Raw genomic sequence first — 18,974 nt, 5'->3', positions numbered from 1 at the left:
CAAGTTGTCATCGCAAACCTTACTTCTATTCCCGCCCAAATTCCGATAAATCCCGCCTTTTCAAGCAGTTCGCTGATTGGACAGGTGAGTCATGACGAACAGCAGGCATATCTAATATATATGTGTGTGTATATAAAAAAAAATATATATATATAACACTTTTACGCAAACTAGTGTTTTATTCTACATTATTATTAATACTTCCGCATCAGGTCTGTGTGCATGAAGTTACATGTTCTTCCCATCCTTGGTGGCTTTTCATCAGGTACAGGTGATTTTCTCCCATAGTCCAAAGACGTTCTCAAATTGCCCGTAGTGTGTGTGTGTGTGTGTGTGTGTGTGTGTGTGTAATATGAATGAAGATGAATGAATGAATAAATTAATATTAGTATTACTTTTATTACTGTTCTTGTTTTTTGTTGTCAAAGAAAGAGGTCGAATTGGCTTCAAGTGCCCCTAAGAAGAAATTGAGCCCAGGGGAACCATGGAAGAGCAGGTGAAGGGAAATGCATTAAAACTGGTGACAAGATCATGGGCACCCAAGCCTCACTCATGCCATCGGGGATCAAAGGTCAGCACGTCTGGTCCGATCCCACAAAAAAGTCAATGCTAACCATGATAGAAAGGTGTACATTACAGAAACAGTAACATATTAGAGTAGGTACCTAAACTTATTATAATTACTGTATAGCGATCATTACTCTCAAGTCTTTAGGAATAGAGTCCAGGCCTTCTGTGACACACAAGATTAAATTAGGGAATATTATTATTATTACTGTTCTTGTAGAGGTAGGATTGGCTTCCAGCGCTACAGGGGACCATGCAAAAGCAGGTCTGGCACAGGTGAAGGGGAATCCAAGAACCCAAGCCTACTTTTCTGAGCAGCATATTAATCATATAGGTGTTTCCCACAATCACATCATTGTTCCAGCTCACCACAGCAATCTGATAACATAAATTCACACTGGCCACAACAGACCGATAAACGCTATACAGAACTAAACCTTAATGTCACTTAAACATCACTGACCAGAGGCTCATCTTGGACATTAAGACTTCACAGATTTAGAATTTTTCTTAAATTCATCTTAAATGATCACTAGCAGTTTCCTGCGGTCAGATCAAAAGCTAAGTCTTGAAAAAACTTTTTCAATTCACATTATCATAAAGCAGATTTACCGAATTACTGTATGGACGTGAGTTAGATTGATACCGAGTTATAAAAGTGGAAGTGGCAAGGAGTAATTCTGAGCTGACTTAGAGGAGAAAACATCCTCTTCTGAGTGACAAAGGTTAGCATTATTATCAGTTATTACTCATCTATAATTGTAAAGTTAAACTGTTAGGTGAGGTTGAAAGATGTTCATTAGGCACATCAGAGTGTTTGAGATTGGCACAAAAGGCTGCAGTATTAGGGGTTAAAGATGGGCACAAAATTGATTCAGTTACATATTATGGCATATTATATCATTCATCACTACACTGCCTCAAAATATATATATTTTTTGTTTTAAACTTTTAGGTTTGCACTTAAAATACTGTTCCTGTATAATCCTTCAGGTAGTGAGGTCTATACCATTTTCACGGCACAGCGTCATGTGTGGTTGGAGCAAGTTATTTGGCAAGTTTGTTTAGAATTGCAACAAAATTAAAACAAAAAAAAGTAATAGCAAATCTGGATATTTATAAATCGTGACATTTACAGAATCGCAATACAATAATATTGTTATCCCTTTTGTGTTTACATTCACCAGAAATAAACAAGACCTCCCGTGATTAAATGGGTTTGTCCAAGATAGTGTGACTGAGTCAGGTGTGGACGGTAACACGTATCAGCAGAATTGGGTCAGGATCAGGTGCTAGAGAGCCTAACCAGACCACATGTAACCAGAAAATGCTCAAGTAACAAGGTTTCACAGATTTACAAAAATACAGAAAAAACACTACTACTGATTATTTGATGATCATTAATCTGTTTGATAGGCTCCAAACTATAAAATAATTCAGAGAGCAAATAACTCCAAACAAAAAGGATTTTGCACATTTTCCAAATACCCCTCATCTCCCCCTCAATAAAAAAAAAACACTTAAAAAGAATAATATTTAAGCATTTTTTATTCAACATAAAACAACCACTTTTTTCCATTCCAAATTAAAAAATGACTTCGCAATGATATGGGGTATTATTAATGACAACACTTAAATTATAATGCATCTCTTTTTTTTTTTTTTTAACATTTAATGCTTTTCTGTTTTTATGTATTTCAAACTTTTTCTCTCTATTATTATATAATATGCACTTCAACAGAAGGTTTTTTTAATTATATTTTTTTTTACTTCAATGTCAAAAAGAAAGCTACATGTCAAGTTACATTTAGTGTCAGTTTAAGTGCAAGCTCTTTGGGAGTTCTGAGGTAATTGCTTGGGTTGTGTCCAACATGCTCCTTATTTATTCTTTCACCCTTCAGTCCATCCCTTCATCGTCCTAAAGGACTCTGTGCTACGTGTTTTTCCCTCGCTGGGCTTGCTTTAGCAGAGTGTCGAAGTCAAGAGTGCTGCTATCCTTGCTCCTTCTTGGGGCTGAGTCCATGTCACGGTTTGAATCTGAAGAACCCAAGATACAAGTCACATGTGAATTTGCAGTTAATTAAAAAAACAGTAATATATTAGAAAAAGTATATAAACTTTTTATTTTTAATGAAGGCCATCACTACTCTTAAAGCTGCTGTTCTATATAATCAGAGTTGAAAATTCAAAAGTGCTGCTGTACAGTTTATCAGAAGGTATAAAGGTATAAAGTTTTGTCAGTCTGCTGGAGCCATGATCGGACTGCATGCATCATGTCTGACATAACGACCTCCGAGGAACTCCATCAATGGCCCAAACATATTAAAATGGTTTCGAGCAAGGTCAACTTCCAGTCAAGTTGCTGTAATGTGCTAGTGATGTGCGTACAGTTCCCACAGATAAATCTGTCTCTTCCGCAAACAGGCAACAAAGTTAGCCATAAATTTTTTAAGGAGCAGGTGTTCCACTCCCTAAATGTTCACAGGCTGGGCTCCGAGCCACCTTCTTTAAACCGTTTGCACTATTTAACTGTTAACCTGTGGCTAAAGGTCTCATCATAGTACTGTGATTGAAGTTGTCTATAAATTTAAGTTGGTTTTACATCTCCAGAAAAATTTCAGCACAAATTGTGGTTTGACGTTAATATAGTGCAAGTTAATGTTCCTATTTAGTTAGGGTTGGTAAAGGCATAATACACATTACTAAATAGCACAACAGACTTTTTTTCCCCCGTTTTCCCCCCTCCTCAGGATGACACCGCTTTAGCACTAGACAGATTAAAAGTAGTGAAGTAGTGGGAGACACCTCACAAACCTAAATCCATGTAATTTGATCGGCAGAACTGTCGCCTCCCACCAAAGCAAATATCGAACGGGAGTTCGTCCGGTTGTCTCAACTTTGTCCCTTTCTCGATTGCAGTGAAAGCATCGTCTGTGTCGTAATATGTAACAAAGCCATAGTTGTCTCTATAAATTGAAGACAAGGGAAGAAAAAAAAAAAAAAAAAAAAAAAAAGTCAGCAAATGTCAGCAAAAATTCAAACATAAACTCCAAGTACTATAAACTCCATTTTCATAATATTTTGTTCACTGTCTCACCCTCTCATCCCATTTTTTGGCTTTAAAACCTTTCCCCACTCTCCATATTCCACTACAATAACTACATTACTGTACTTTATGAGAATGAAGCACCCCATCATTCACAACGGAAGCATTTATAAAACACAATTCATGAAAATTGAACAGAATTTAACAGATATGTTGCAGTATCTGTTCGACTATTTCCAGGCCTAAGTCTCACCCATGACTCCTGAAGTGGACGGTGCAATCTTCAATCTTTCCAAACAGTGCAAAGCGCTCCCTGAGCTCATCCTTGGTCATAGTGCCACGTATTCTTCCTACGTACACCACCCTGCGTTCATCCTGCGATATCAGAAATATTACAGGGAAACAGACATCGTGTCACTCACATTCTTTACAAGAGGCTTTTAAAAGCTTTTATTAGTTAGAACTTACAATGGCTTTCTGCTTGGCTGCCCTGCGATTATCTTCCCCTCGGCTTATATGATAATATTCCCTCCTCCTGTAAGTTCACCAGAACAGTGTGGTGTTAGGTGGTGTTAATTATTTTTTAAAAAGCCGGACAAGTCACAACATGTCCTTAACCTGACCTCTTCCAGCTGCTCCACTTCTGCCTCCAGTCTGGCTGCGGAGAGTGGGAGCGGGATCGTGAACGACTGAAGGATCTGGATTGTGAGCGGCGGTAATTGCATCGGCGCCCTCGGATCGGAGAGGGGGAGAGCGAACGTGAGCTGGAGCGAGACGATGAACTTGAGCTGCTCTCAGAGTGCCGTGATCTGTATCTGAAAGAGAAAGAGAGAGGGGAAAAAAAGAGGCAGAGGTGTAAAAAAAAAAAAAAAAAAAAAAAAAGGCCCCACTTCAAATCTCTGTACTGCCAGTGGAAGTGGACGTCTCAATAAGGTTGAACTCAAATAAACCCACCTAATGAAAAAAATATTTAACAGACTAGACTAGAAACTAATTTTGGAGTGAATTATTTAACTCCAGACAGCACCTTTCTTTGACAAATATGTTGCTTAATGTTGGTGTGGATAAAAATTAACTTGTGACTACATGAAATTGTAAAAATTTAAAATAATTTTCATTGAAATGTAACAATTTTAGATTTATTAAAGACTTCCATTTTAAAAAAAATCCTCCATTCACCTCTTTCTTGGTGGTGAACATGATGAAGCCGATGAAGAGCAGGAAGGAGAACGGGAGGATGACACCGAACTGGAGTCAGAAGGACGATACCTCTTGCGGTAATGCCTCCTCCTTGCCCTTCCTCTGGCTGGTGGACTTGGAGAACACAAACAGTGCGAATGCCTTTCTGCTTCTGTACATTCACCTGTTCTTCTGGCCTCCACCCTGCAGGGGGAGCTCTCCGGAGACAGCAGAACAGAGCCAGAAAGTTGCTCTGCCTCACAACAAGTCCTGGGCGTATGGCTCATATGATTCCTTGATTCTTTTGGAGGTCTGTTGTTTATACGAACATGAGAAATCTCTCTTTTTTTAAGTGCGAAGTCCTGAGTGCCACAGTAGTCGTGATCTATGAACGCCAGAAACAGACTCGGAGCTGGGATGGACGAAGACGGTCGGGGCTTTGACTGAATCTTACTGGGGGGCAGTGGCTTGGGTTCAATGATTTGGATAGTTTTGTTGGGAGATGGTTTGGGTGCCTCGTGGTGCTTTGTTTTCAGGGTGGGTGTTAAGGGCTTCCAGATCTGATGTGGGGGAGTTGCAGGAGGAGTGAGACCTGGAGTAGCACACAGAATTCAGTCAGACGTTTTGTTCTACAGGCATGGATCTCTCTCACAAACAAAACGCAATGCAGAATCCTGCGTCACGCTAACATTTTGATGATGTGGAGAAACAGATACTACTTAAATCTGGATCCGGGAATGACCGAATCATTCTTGACCTGTCTATAAACTCGAATTTTTTTGATCCTTTTATACCTTTATAGTTCAGAGCTTGTAATAAAACTAACTTATATTACTGTTATTTAATAACAGTAACACACAAAGATGAACACAGGCTTTAATTTACATAACAGACACTGGAATGTTATCAGTTTTTCACTTAAATGTTGAATGAGACAATTGTTTGGCTCACTACAATGTTCTCTGTGACTCTTTAACCTCTCCATGGGTTAAATTCCTGAACTGTATAATCACTGCCATGACAGCAACTTATCTTTGTTGCCTGAAAACATAAGGCAATTTACCACACTTATGAGCTCTGCTTTCCCTAAGCTGTTAAGTCATTAAATAGTCATTGCAGGCAAGATTATTGCGGGGAGGAAATCGAACACAACTTTCTTAGCTGTTGAATTAGAATTTAATGACTGGTTTTACAGCATTAGAGAGAAATCGAGCGCTGGTGTAGATACTTACATTCTGCAGTAAATATAACGGGCATAAAGTGTGAAACGAGTAATCTCACTAATGTGCCATGCACAAAAGGCAGACAGTATCAACATAATTTTTTTTCAGAGACACTTGTGGACACTTGGAGAACTTACCCTGTGTCTCAAATTGCTCCAGAAGACTGGTTACGTCAGTAGCCTCTATTCCTAAGTGAGGTAAAACAAATGTATTAACACAATATGATTTGCTTCAATTGTTTTCTTAAGTATATTGGACTATTACTATGAAAATCTTTGCTTATCAAAATCGATATTAATGACAATTCTCACATTGGTCAGGCCTTAATGTACATTACATTCCTTATACATTATACACAAGTAGACACACTCCCACAATCGTGTGTCTATGGGTATATACATGTATGCATATGTGTGTATGTGCATATGTAGATATATGTATATATATGTATGTATATATATATATATATATATATATAGACGTGTATATGTGTGTATATTCTGTATGTGTATATGTGTATACTTATGCTCACTTTTTTTATATATATATATATATATATATATATATATATATATATATTATTATTATTATTTTTTTTAATAACACTTGCACAATATTTTACTACTATTGGATATCATCCAAATGTATATTTATTCTTATAATTGTACACCACTATTGCTTGTGTATCTTGCACGTAAGAATTTCACTCACGTGTACGGTACCAGTGTACCAGTAACGTGATGTGACAATAAAAGCGACTTGACTTGACTCGACTTAATGCTAAGGAACATCATTAAAAAAAGCACACAATGCGCAATATTAACCTGAATTGTGAGCTCTTGAATGGTTAGAAAATCATTAAAACTTATGATGTCACTGCTTTCAGTTTATCAGATCTATTCTTAATAAAAGTAACACTATGTCAAATTTAATTTTAATACTATGACCAATTATGTTATTAATACCTTGGTGGAATTATGGCCAGTTGCACTAGATAAATTTATAAAAAAAATGTAACCATGTCCTTAAGGTAAGCTTCTTACAAACGGCAATGCTCCACTTATAAGGGTGAGTCAAAAATTAGCCGCACTCCGGTTTTATTAAACCTTCTATTGTCCACACTGTCTTATCAGCACGTCCCGTTCAAGGCTACTGTCTTCCTAGTCACTGCTGTGCAGATGTAAATCTGTTGCGATGCGAGAAAAAAAGCAAACGGATGCGCACTTGTGATCTGTACGAAAGAAGTGGGGGGTAAAGAGTGCGATTTGTTTGTGGCATTTTTTTATGAGGGAATACAAAAGCTTGTTGACAGATGGACAAAATCTATCGAAAAAGGAGTTTGTGTCAAAAGTTATGTTTTTTCTTTTCTAAAATTAATTCTACAACCAAAGAACAGATGATTTCTGACTCACCCTCGTACAATTTAGCAGATTTACGTATATATTTTCTCTAAAGGATACACTCTTGTACTTGAGTTTAAACCAAATGCTTGAAAGTCTGGGCTCGTTATTTCTGGATCTCACACCTGCTTAAATTACCTTTTTCTTCAGCAGATTCTTGTCTTGTCTCCTTTGCAGACTGGTTGCTCACTGGTAACTGCACTCGAGGTACACTTCCCTGAGAATCTTGCACTAGTATAGCTGTCACGGGTGAGGATGGAACAGAAGTGTTGGATTTAACCCTGCTAGAAAATGTTAGAGAACACTTTGTGTGCTTAACTGCAGCATCTGGGGCATCCTCAGGTGAAATATTCAGAGGCTGTTCTTGAGTGACAGAATCGGGCTGGGAGTTCTGGACTGCTGTAGGATAGTTCAGATTTGTCTGGTTAGCCTGGGACTTGCAAATTTCCTGTTGAATAACCTTTTGTTCACCTGGCGGAAGTGCATCTGGTTGAAGAGACACAGTGACCGGGTTTGGTGGGTCGACAGCTTGCACAGGCTTTCTGACTAATTTAGTTTGTTTAGGGGGTGATTTCAGAGGTAGGGGAAGGTTTCTTCTAGACTTTGAGGGAGTTGAGGTTTTGCTGTTAGGAGATGGAATATAAACATTAACCTGAGATGAGTTGTAACCTGGTATACATGGTATTGGAGGGAGCTCTGTAGGGGTCTCGGGTACTGAAGGCCACTTGGTTTTGTAGTCCATTTTTCTCTCTTCCTTTGGAAGCGTCTTCTGTCGGAGCAGACGGTACTCTTGGAGGCTGAGAGTTTTAAGTTTTGTGTTGCCATTTTGAGAGGGCATCTTTTTTGTTACCTCGGCCGAGTTAACACTTAAAGCCAGGGTTTGGGAAACAGAATCTGCCAGTTTGGGGTCATCTGTGACGTCTGCTGGGGATAAGGCATTTGGGATATCTTCTTCAGCCTCGTCTTCAACCTGGTACACGTGAATAGATGCTAAATCTGGGGCAAATCTCACCGTCTTCTTCATTCTTCCAGAACGACCCTTCTCCTTTTCTTCCTCACAGTTGGGTGAGCACGTCTTCAGTATGTCCTCCTCATAAACCTTGGATTTATGAATAGCACTGGATAGTGCAGGACTTTGCAGAGAGGGAACTATCTGCTCAGAACCCAGATCAGAGGAAGTGCTGACCAGAGGCTTGCCCAAAACTGTTTCCTGTGCATCTTCATCACCCACAACATCCACAAACACGTCCTCCTCCTCCTCGTGGAGCTCCTCAATATCCCTGAGACTTTCTTTCTTATCCACAGCCATCTTAAGGCTGTATGGATGCATGTGCCTGACCAGATCCACCAGTGACACCATTACAAATCTGTCCTTCTGTTCGTCCTGACACAACTCTATATCAGACTCAATGCAGAAGGTTCTCACAGGGCGTCTCCTGGTCTCGATGAGGTCCTCTTCCTCACCATCACTTCTCTGTACGGTGGCTGTCGAAGTCCTGCGATGGAGCCTCGGTCTCAACTGCCTGTCTGAACGCGGGCCCTCTGCCTGTTAAAAATCCAATGTGGTTACAACTTAACCACCTTCAGCTTTACAAAGTATTGAATTATTCCAAATGTAAGCCATCAGATGGGTCATGTCTGATGGCTGTAACATATGCGTTTGGCACTGGAGTTGAGAGGTTACATATGTAACTAAAAATGTTTTAATTGCATACAGATTCTCAGTAACATCACTCAGACTTGGTGATTAGGAATGGCGTGGTTTACTGTGATCTATACTATAGACATGAACAAACCATCATGTTGTAGTATTTGATATGTAACATGGAACTGTACTAAATACAGGCAGTCCCTGACTTATGAACAAGTCGGATTTGTTATTAAGTCTGAGAAAGTGAGTCTTGTACTTATTTGACATGAAAATACAATGTAAAGCATACTAATCCACTTGACTGAATCTGTCCCCTTTCCCCTCACTGCCATCATGTGGCCATAAACCATAATCACGCCTAAGGAAATTAATCTCACACGTGAAATATAACAGTATCGTCAACGCACCTTTAAACTAGAGATGGGCCCGATCCGATATGATATCGGTATCGGGTCCGATATAGCCGTAAGTCCGTCATCGGATATCGGTCAGACAGGCCCGATCTATATATTCCAGTTCGCAGCTTGCACTGGACCTTAAACTCGACGCAATGCACCGCTCCTTATTCCATACCATGAACCTGCGGCAACTTCGATCTGAGCATGCAAGCGAATAACATTAGCCGTTGTTGTGAACAAAATGTCGCTCGTTTGAAGATATATTAGTTTGGAAACGCCGAAAAGCAAGACGGCTACTTGCAATGTGTGTAAAGCCAGCGTGCCGAGGGGTGGAAGTACGGTTGCGTCGTACAATACAACTAATTTAATCAAGCACCTGCAGAGATTTCACGGGAAAGAGTACCAGGAGTTTATGCTAGCAAACAGGGAAAAAGACACCAGGCAGCAGACGCTCGTCGGGTTTTTTTAACTGACTTTTTTTATTTACTCTGAAGATGTTTATTTCTTTGCAGTTTTATTTTAAAGCCTTATTCAGTTGGTGCTGTTGTTGGTCTGTTGCTTGACCTGTCAAATAGATGCGTCTGGGCTTATTGTTTTTAACTTTTTTGTTGCTGCTAAAATGGACATAATACTTGAACTTATTTCAACCAAGATTGTTGTGTTTTTGAAGCCTCCGAGTGGCGCAGTGGTAAAGCGCTCGCCCTATCATCCGGAGATCGCTGGTTCGAACCCCGGGTGATGCTGTTTTCCTCTCACAGCCGGAGGCACAGAGAGAGCTGATTGGCCGGGCTCTCTCAGGGGGGCGGGATGAGAGGTATTTGGGCTCCCGCATTAATCACGGCTCTACAGCCAATCAGGGGCGTCTGTAAGCTCGCGCACGCGGAAGGGGCGGCTAGCGCTTTCCTCCGAGTGTGTTACTCCGCCCCTAACGGTGCGTGAGCGAGCAGTTCGAAAAGATGCGGTCGGCTCGCGTCACGTGGTTCGGAGGAAACACGGGATAGCTTTCGCCCTCCCGACTGAGTGGTTGTGGTAGCCTTAATGTGGGAGCCCCCTGGTGACGGGGAGGAATTGGCCACGACTAGATTGGGGAGAAAATCGAAAAAAGAATTGGACAGGACTAAATTTATAAAAAAAAAAAAAAAAAAAAAAAAGATTGTTGTGTTTTTGATATTTACCAAATTTTACAGCTGTTGCTGCTACCTTTTTGTGAAGTGTGACATAAATTCCTTTGGAATGCCTTTAAATTCAAAGTAGTTGTGTATATTTTTTGCTCTTCTAACAAGTGCTTAATAGTTTATTTATTCTGTGATGTAACCTTACAAACAGCACAATTTCAACAAAAATAATGCTAATACTAAAGTAAAAAGTTGTATTATATCGGAATCTGTATCGGTATCGACAGTCGTGTATCGGAATCGGATCGGACCTGGAAAATCGTGGATCGGCCCATCACTACTTTAAACTGCAAGAGGAACCCTGGACGCCATTTTGTCTCAGAGCTGTTTTCCACTGTATTGGACTTTGAATTCTTTTGTTGAGGTTTTTTCGAAATTAGGATTATTTACCATAAGGACAGCTTTATATAGGTCAGCGATTTTCTATTATTGCACTTCCGGACCGACTAATTTCTCCCACATCCCCACTCGCACACACACATACAGTATACCAGACATTTTATACATTTACTTACACACTAAAAATATGGGATATAATTGTAAATAGTGGTATCTGATGCACTGCTGTCTATTATTTGTACAATACGTGTGGGCTACTTCCACGATTTATTCACATCTACGAATGTTCGTAAAACCTCATTCCGTTCATATCTGCGGAAATTCGTATTTTGAATGTTCGTAAGTCAGGGACTACCTGTACTGGAATTTGTGTATATTATAATACAACAACAACAACAATAATACATATTATATAACAATAATACATAAAACAGTGTTCTATTTTAAATTTGAAAAGCATTGCTTAAGCCTTAAATTTTAACTTTAATGGTAGACTGGAAAAGTCTTTGGACATCAAGGATGTCTTCGATGATCAACTAAATTTGCAATAATTGACACATTGTGTCAATTAAATTTATCTTTCTGGTGATGCTTTAACAGCCGTTTTCACATTAGGCACGATTAATTTGTGCCGTGCCTAGAAACAATTGCTCCCCCTCCCAACCCCTACGCTGGCTGGTGTTCACATTATTGTTTTGCTCCGTTTTCTTACACACTTACCAATTTTCACCATCCGATACAGCAGGAGGCAGTATGCACATACTTGGTGTGTAAAAGCTATTAAACATAAGAGAAAAATAAAAGAGGCGCCCTATGCCTAATATCAGTGGCGGCCGGCCCATAGGGGGCGCTGGGGCACCGCCCTCCCTGATAAGAGGGGCTAAAAATGTAAAATATATTTTTTACAAATTAAGTTTTTAAATTCGGTTTGCCCACCAGTATGTGCCTACATGCGATATAAATAACATATACAACATTTCCCACCTAGTGACATTCATTCACCAGTGAATTTCCACAGACAGACTTGTATCGTTTCTGTCATGGGGCGCTGAGAAAAAGCGCCCCTGAGTGCAGCCAAATAGCCCGTCATGTACTGTTGCTAGGGTAAATTAATAAATATGCGGCCAATCAGTTTCTCAGAATTTTATGGTCTTGGGGCGCTAAAAATTCTGCCCCAAGCAGCAGAAAATACCGCGAGATTTAAGTTTTTTTTCTTTTGAGGCGCAGCCAATCAGAGAGAGGCGCGGTCAATCAGAGTAATGATGGCGAACTTAACGAGCGAAGAGCAGTTTCCACCAAATTCGGTGAGATCCTTATTAATATACCCGACTATATTTAGACTGTTGTGTTAAATTGCATTTTTAAAACTCTTTTTCTTTGTGTGAACCACTTTGAGATGCAACTTTGCTTGAAAGGTGATCCAGCTGATACCCTTTGATGTTGATTATTGTATTTGATACTCTCTTAATACGCATGCATGGCGTATTATACAATGGAAATTTGTTCATTTACTTTATCTGTGAAACTGGTGATTTTGAGGAGGAGATTAAATCATTACTGTTAATTGTAATCATCGTCTGACTGTTGATTTTAATTCTTATATTGGACTAAGCAAAGAAATATTTTGTCACATCAGCCCCACCAGGAAAAATATTCACCAGCCGCCACTGCCTAATATTAGGTTAGAGGATGAGACTGGTGTGTGCTACACGCATAGAGATTTCAGCTCAGATGACTTCGCATATAAACAGCAATCTACTTCCATTCTCAGTAACAACTGCTTCCATATCTGATTCGATCCATCCCCAAGTACACCTTTTCCAGCAAACTCAGGGACGGTTCCCGGCCTTGGAACGATTGTGTTCTCACTGATCAAACTGAACTAGACTTTGGGGTAAAGTGTCCTCTGAGCCGTATGTAAAAACATTCTATAATATATAATAACCTAAAAATGGACTGATGACAAACTATCATCCACTAAAAAAACAAACTGAATAAACACTTACTTTTGAACTTGAAAGTGTGAAAGATTTAGTGACTCCAGGAACAGCTTCTCTGTCCAAGCAATGCAACCTCATCTAAAACAAACACTCGACTGTCAATAGTACATCTACGCACCAAACTCAAAGATCAAACACAAAGGAACAGTAAAAAAAAAATCTTACTCTGGAATCCAGACAGCTTTGACCCATAAAAAGTTTCGAGTCAGGAAGCGTGTCAAAGGGGGACAGGGTGTCTTCGATCACACTGTCCAGCATCTCGGAGAAAGCAGAAAGAAGTGAAGCTTCACTTTCCTCATCTATCCGAATCTTCTCCTGTATAAAAAAAACACATTAGCGTCAGTCGAATATCTACCTGGTTATACATCACATGCCAAGAATTGAAAAGTTGAAAAATGATGGCTGAATCAATCTCTTTCCACACCTCTTCAGCAGACGAGTCCCCAAAGATGGATAAAATAGAAGGTTCCAGGCTGCTGTGGAAGGTGTTTGAGGTACTGCCCAAAGCGTCATCATGAAAATTAAGGGTATGGCTTTTTGGTGATCCAACCTTTACCAAGGCAAGAAAAAAACAAACAAACAAACAAAAAAAGATTACTAGAGAGTAAAATCCTGACAGCTTTTGAAAACTTAAAAAAAATATATATATATTTAAGCTTCAGTAAATTATATTACAAAATAATTTTTGAAAATGCTTGTGCATCACAGGTAACTATTAGACGAAGTAGCTCAGTTGTTAAGGTGTTGAACTACAGATCGGAAGATCAGTCCCTCCAAGTTGCCACTGTTTAGCACTTGAGCATGGCCTTTAACCCTCAATTGGTCAAATGTATAATGAAATAAAAATTTAAGTCGTTCTGGATAAGGGCATCTGCCAAATTCTGTAAACATTAACTATTTAATATTTTACAGATTTAAAATAAACAACCACTGTTTTGCACACAGTTTTTCATCACAATACATGTCATGTATCGCTCACATAAAGCTCCAGTGCTAATCCAGGAGCCACCACTCCTGATCCATCCCGGGCATTACATCTTCCCTACTCACTTACTTCCTGCTCAGCGACCATTCCTTTGTGTTACTCAACTTTGTTCTGTTTTAGTTTTTGCAAAATAGTTTATCTGATGGAATTTTACAAAGAGTCGACATGCAACTACATGTCCATGAGATCATGATGACTTTTATTGTGTACTTAAATAAGAATGATGCACATTGGTAAAATACTGCAACACTAATCTCACTTTAATGAAATATACTCAGCTTTGCCCAAGCTGCCAGTAAACAGATTATGACAATGCAAAGCTTGAAAGATCTGACTATATTAAATAACATTCTGACAAAAAAAGGTTTACCCAACCTCCACAAGGCCAAAAATGTAAAACACTACTTCTGAAACATGCACCAAAAAAAAAAAAACACATTTCCTAATTTGGAGTCATAACAGAAAATCTCTTCTTTTTTTTGGCACATTTCCACATCTTTTTAGATTTTCCCACAAGATCTACACTCAGCTTTATACTAATTTGGGGAAATGTTTGGAAAACAGACTTTCTAGAGACGTGCAAAGATCTTGGTCATCTATTATCTATCTATTTTTAGACCTCTCCAGCTCTGGTAAAATAATTTATGCAATAATCCTCTGACCCAACCTTAAAATGTCTGTGATCTGACAGTATCTATGTCTGGTAGATAGATAGATAGATAGATAGATAGATAGATAGATAGATAGATAGATAGATAGATACTTTATTGATCCCGAAGGAAATGTCAAACATGCAATAGCAATGGAAAGTAACACAACAGGCACATGGTTGCCACTGCATAGTATAAATCAAAAGAACCAGAAAAAACACACAGAAATGATTAAAAGAAAGCAAAACAATACACACACACACACACACACACACACACACACACACACACACACACACACACACAGACAAAAGGGGGAGAGAGAGAGAGAGAGATGGGAATATCTTTTGGTTGTGGCAATTCTGCGCTACACTAAACCCAATTTTTTAAATTATTTATTTACCTTTTTATTTTTATTTTATTTATATATAACATTTGGGATGGTAAAATATTGCAGTTTGTCTATAATTCTACAGGTGGTGTGCTATCCAAACATTAGCAGGCAGCACAGCAGGAGCAAATTATTTGCCAAGTTTGTTCAGAATCTAAAAAAGAAACATATAAAATCTATGATATCAGCAAATTTATAAAATTGCGACACAAGAATCACAATATAAATAGAATCGGCACCTAGGTATGGTAATAATATTGTATCGGGTGATCCCTGGTGATTCCTTTTCCCTAATATGTGCGTGTACATGTAAAAATCATGCAGACACATGCAATCAACTGCATGTGCATAGCTCCATATTTGTCCTGACTTAACAATGAAACTACAAACACAACATGTACAACAAAGTTGTTAAAAAAAAAATTTACAGCACTGTATGAACACAATGAAATAAATATGTAAAAAATATCATAAATGAGGATATTGATGATGAATATTCAATTGATTAAATAGTGCAAATTGAGATGTGAAACTGAGATATCAATTAAAAAGTGACAGCAATGCAGTGAGTGAGTGAGCAAGACTGAGGTTTAAAGATCGGTGCAGATTAGGATAGCTAATGAGTAGATAAATATGATTGTGAAAGGTGTGTCTGTAATAAAGTAGGGCTGCATGTATAACCGAGAGTAGCATGTGTAGTAGGGACCAGCAGGAAATGAAGAATCCTAATCAATCTAATTAGTGATTTGAATGTGCATCAAGTCACAATCATGCCTTCACTGAGTCATAAAACTAAATTTAGCAGAAACACATTAGCACAGGAAAATCAGGTTGTGCGGTTTAACGAATAACAGCTGACACCACAGTCTGTGATTAACACGACAACAACTGATTTTGCAACAGCTTGGGTATGAACTAAAACCAAGAACTTCTAAAAATACACCATGTATCACATAACGCTTCCTCTGCTGATTTAATATTTATGACCGTTTATACCACAGAGCAGTTATAATCTCAATACCGATTGTTCAGACTGTGTTGATTAATGATCTGTTACAGTTTTTTTTCGAGCTGCAAGACAGATTACACCACAGTTTTATATCAATGCACTTGTTCCGAGTCATAATTTCTATTGTTGCAATTCATTCACAAGGCTTTCTATCATGGGTGATACATATAATCCGAGTTTAAGAATAAACAAAGAAAAATAAGAGACGAACTTGTTTAAGTGTCAATGCTTTCTAATGCGAAAGGAATAAAACTATGGGGAGTTGGTAAATCTATAACAGCAAACCTCTAACAGAATAATCTCTTACATTAGATAAATAAACAGACAGAAAGACACCTACAACTTTCTTGTTATTGCATAGGGCAGGTACAAGTACCAGAAGTGCAAATAGCATAGTACTTTAACTAAATGATTGTATATAGTATAATTAATTATGTACTATATTGTTGTTTATCTTTGCTTCTGTCAAGGGGTCGCCAGAGTGGACCATCCAATCCTTGGCACAGGTTTTATTCCGGATTCCCTTCCGCACACAACCCTGTATGTGTGTGTGCGTGTGTGTGTGTTTGTATATGACAGGCATGTCACAGACGTTTCTCAATGAATGTGACAGTAGGTGGGGAAAGTTAACATCACCTTTTATGCCATACTGTGAGGTAATAATACATCTACATTTTCATTACCAGATCCTCATTAGGCGGATGTATGCAAGCAGAGCCGCAGAAAACCTCTAGTTATAAATAAATATAGTATTATAATTGTACTATTGTATAGAGTTTTATAACCAAATGCTGGCATATAGCATTATAACTAAATGATTGTACAATAATGTATTGTAGTTATAATACTCTACACGGTAATATAGTTACAATACCATATACAATCATTTAGTTATAATGCTATACGCCATCATTTAGTGATAATACCCTATTGTATAGATTAGTATTACTCCATTATTGTATAGAGTATTATAACTAAATTATTGTGCATAGCATTAGAACTAATTGATTATATAGAATATTATAATCACATTATTGTATAATGTGATTATAATATTCTATATAATCTATTAGTTACAATACCATATAATACCATAGAATATTATAACTAAGTTATTGCATAGGACTTTATAACTACATTATTGTATATGATAATATAGCTAAATGACACAGAACACATGCATGGGGGAAAAATCACAGAATGGAAATAAAGGTGTTACAAATGCATGATGGTATTAAAAAATAATATCACAGTGTTTTCAAATTACTAATATTACTATTTAAAATATTGGACAATAAATGGTCACATATGCTTCATGTTAGGTTTAATGTAGTGGGTGATTGTTATAGGAAACACAAAGTGTAGTGTAACTGTATGATCCTCATCATTCTCCAGAGGCTGTAGGACACACATGAGCCATATAGATGACATATGTGTTGTAGATTAAGATGTAAAACGACTATGAAGTGTAAACTGGGTGAAAAAAGGGGTATACTGCTGCTGATTTCTGTGAGCACAAACACACACACACACACACACACACGGCTACACCTTTCCGGTTTGATCAGAGAGACTCCACCTCACCATCTATTCCCTTTAGTTAAAGCAATAAAATACTTACCTCTGTATCTTTCACTACTATGAAATATATACAATCAATATACATTAATGTACAAGTCATTGTATCATTATATCAAATATCTCATTTTAAACCTGACACTAATGAGTTTTACTATAAGTTACCGTCCACGTGGCCCACGTCCACGTTTTCCACGAGACGCGCCATTAACGCGCATTAACGGCCATAACAACGACCTTTTACTAAACATATTGTTAGAACTTAATATTAAATCGAACCTGAGCTTCTTGGAAAACTTCTGCTGTTGCGAATTCGATGAAACCGGTGTTTAAATTCCTCCCTCTGTCGCCATGCGGCGTCGCCATCTTGAAAACTCACCCGCAGTTGTTGTTTTTTCTCCACCTGCATTCGGAGACATTTCGTGTTCAGCCCGTGGAGTTCGAACTTTACGAGCCGGCTGCCGATTGGATAGCATCAGTGTCAGATCGGCGCGGAAGGACTTTCAGCCAATCACAAACGAGGAGGTGGGACTTATATGAAATTAGGTGGGAAAGAAAAAAGAATGGACGCGCACGAGGACTTGCGGGCCGCTGAGAGGACACGTGGTGTGAGTTTTGCCGGGAAAAGAGCAGCGCTGAAGCGGCTGCGAGAACATTGTGTACTTTTGCAGTGCAGATCGCTGCGTTTCATGAAATCTACATATATCACTCCAGGAATTACTTGTTTATAAAAAATTTAATCGTATATTTAATTTATGTGTATACGCATGTATATGACGCGGATATTGAACAAAAAAAGATGTACGTTATTGTAACTGAAAGGTTTAAGGCGACACCTAGTGGGCAAAATCCGCTATACAGTACAGAGCTGCTGGAAATTAAGCAAGTGTTTAAAAAAATGTATTTTCACTTTTTATACATTATTTATTTTTGTTTTATAATAATACGATATTGATTTTTAACTAGATAATTACCAAGTTTAATTATCATCTTAATTCAGATAAGGTAAGTCTTTATTTTAAGTCTTTGTTTTTATCAATAAAATAAGCCTATTCCAGGAGAATTAGGGCACTGCCAATCCATCACAGGGCACACACACTACAGGCAATTTGGGAACACCAATCAGCCTAACCTGCATGTCTTTGGATTGTGAGAGGAACCTGGAGTACCCAGAGGAAACCCACGGGGAGAAGGTGCAAACTCACAGACCCAAGGCGAGAATCAAACACTGATCCTGGAGATGCAAGGCGACTATGCCACTGTGCTCCTATATATATATATATATGTGTGTGTGTGTGTGTATCCATCCATTGAGCCACCCCTGTACCTATATAAATAGTTAAAATATCTACATAATTATATTATGCCAGTGGCTTGCTTTTT

The 18,974-nt window shown here is 38.4% G+C and overlaps 1 protein-coding gene across 1 annotated transcript; it reads right to left on the bottom strand.

Annotated features, from left to right (window-relative positions):
* Positions 1-2,107: 2,107 nt before the first annotated feature.
* Positions 2,108-17,973, bottom strand: LOC128543436 (peroxisome proliferator-activated receptor gamma coactivator-related protein 1-like). The gene is made up of 12 exons (XM_053513860.1): positions 17,871-17,973; positions 13,403-13,528; positions 13,144-13,293; positions 12,985-13,056; positions 7,554-8,961; positions 6,153-6,203; positions 4,793-5,384; positions 4,237-4,428; positions 4,082-4,148; positions 3,867-3,988; positions 3,382-3,533; positions 2,108-2,604 (listed from the first exon to the last, which is right to left on the bottom strand). Exons 1-12 carry the CDS (start codon positions 17,955-17,957, stop codon positions 2,501-2,503), a joined length of 3,123 nt encoding a protein of 1,040 aa, XP_053369835.1. The 5' UTR covers positions 17,958-17,973; the 3' UTR covers positions 2,108-2,500.
* Positions 17,974-18,974: the final 1,001 nt, after the last annotated feature.

Source organism: Clarias gariepinus, chromosome 15 (assembly GCF_024256425.1).
Source record: "Clarias gariepinus isolate MV-2021 ecotype Netherlands chromosome 15, CGAR_prim_01v2, whole genome shotgun sequence".
Taxonomy (NCBI): Eukaryota; Metazoa; Chordata; class Actinopteri; order Siluriformes; family Clariidae; genus Clarias; species Clarias gariepinus.
The sequence above is the reverse complement of the archived record's forward strand: the minus strand, read 5'-3'. Positions and strand labels throughout refer to the sequence as shown.

Bases quoted from the DNA above. Each gene is read 5' to 3' on its own strand.
- LOC128543436 (XM_053513860.1), bottom strand. From the start codon at position 17,957: ATGGCGACGCCGCATGGCGACAGAGGGAGGAATTTAAACACCGGTTTC. The intron at 4,429-4,792 runs GTGAATGGAGGA...TTTCTCTTTCAG, and splicing joins TGTTCACCACCAAGAAAGAG to ATACAGATCACGGCACTCTG. The intron at 4,149-4,236 runs GTCAGGTTAAGG...GTGAACTTACAG, and splicing joins AAGTGGAGCAGCTGGAAGAG to GAGGAGGGAATATTATCATA.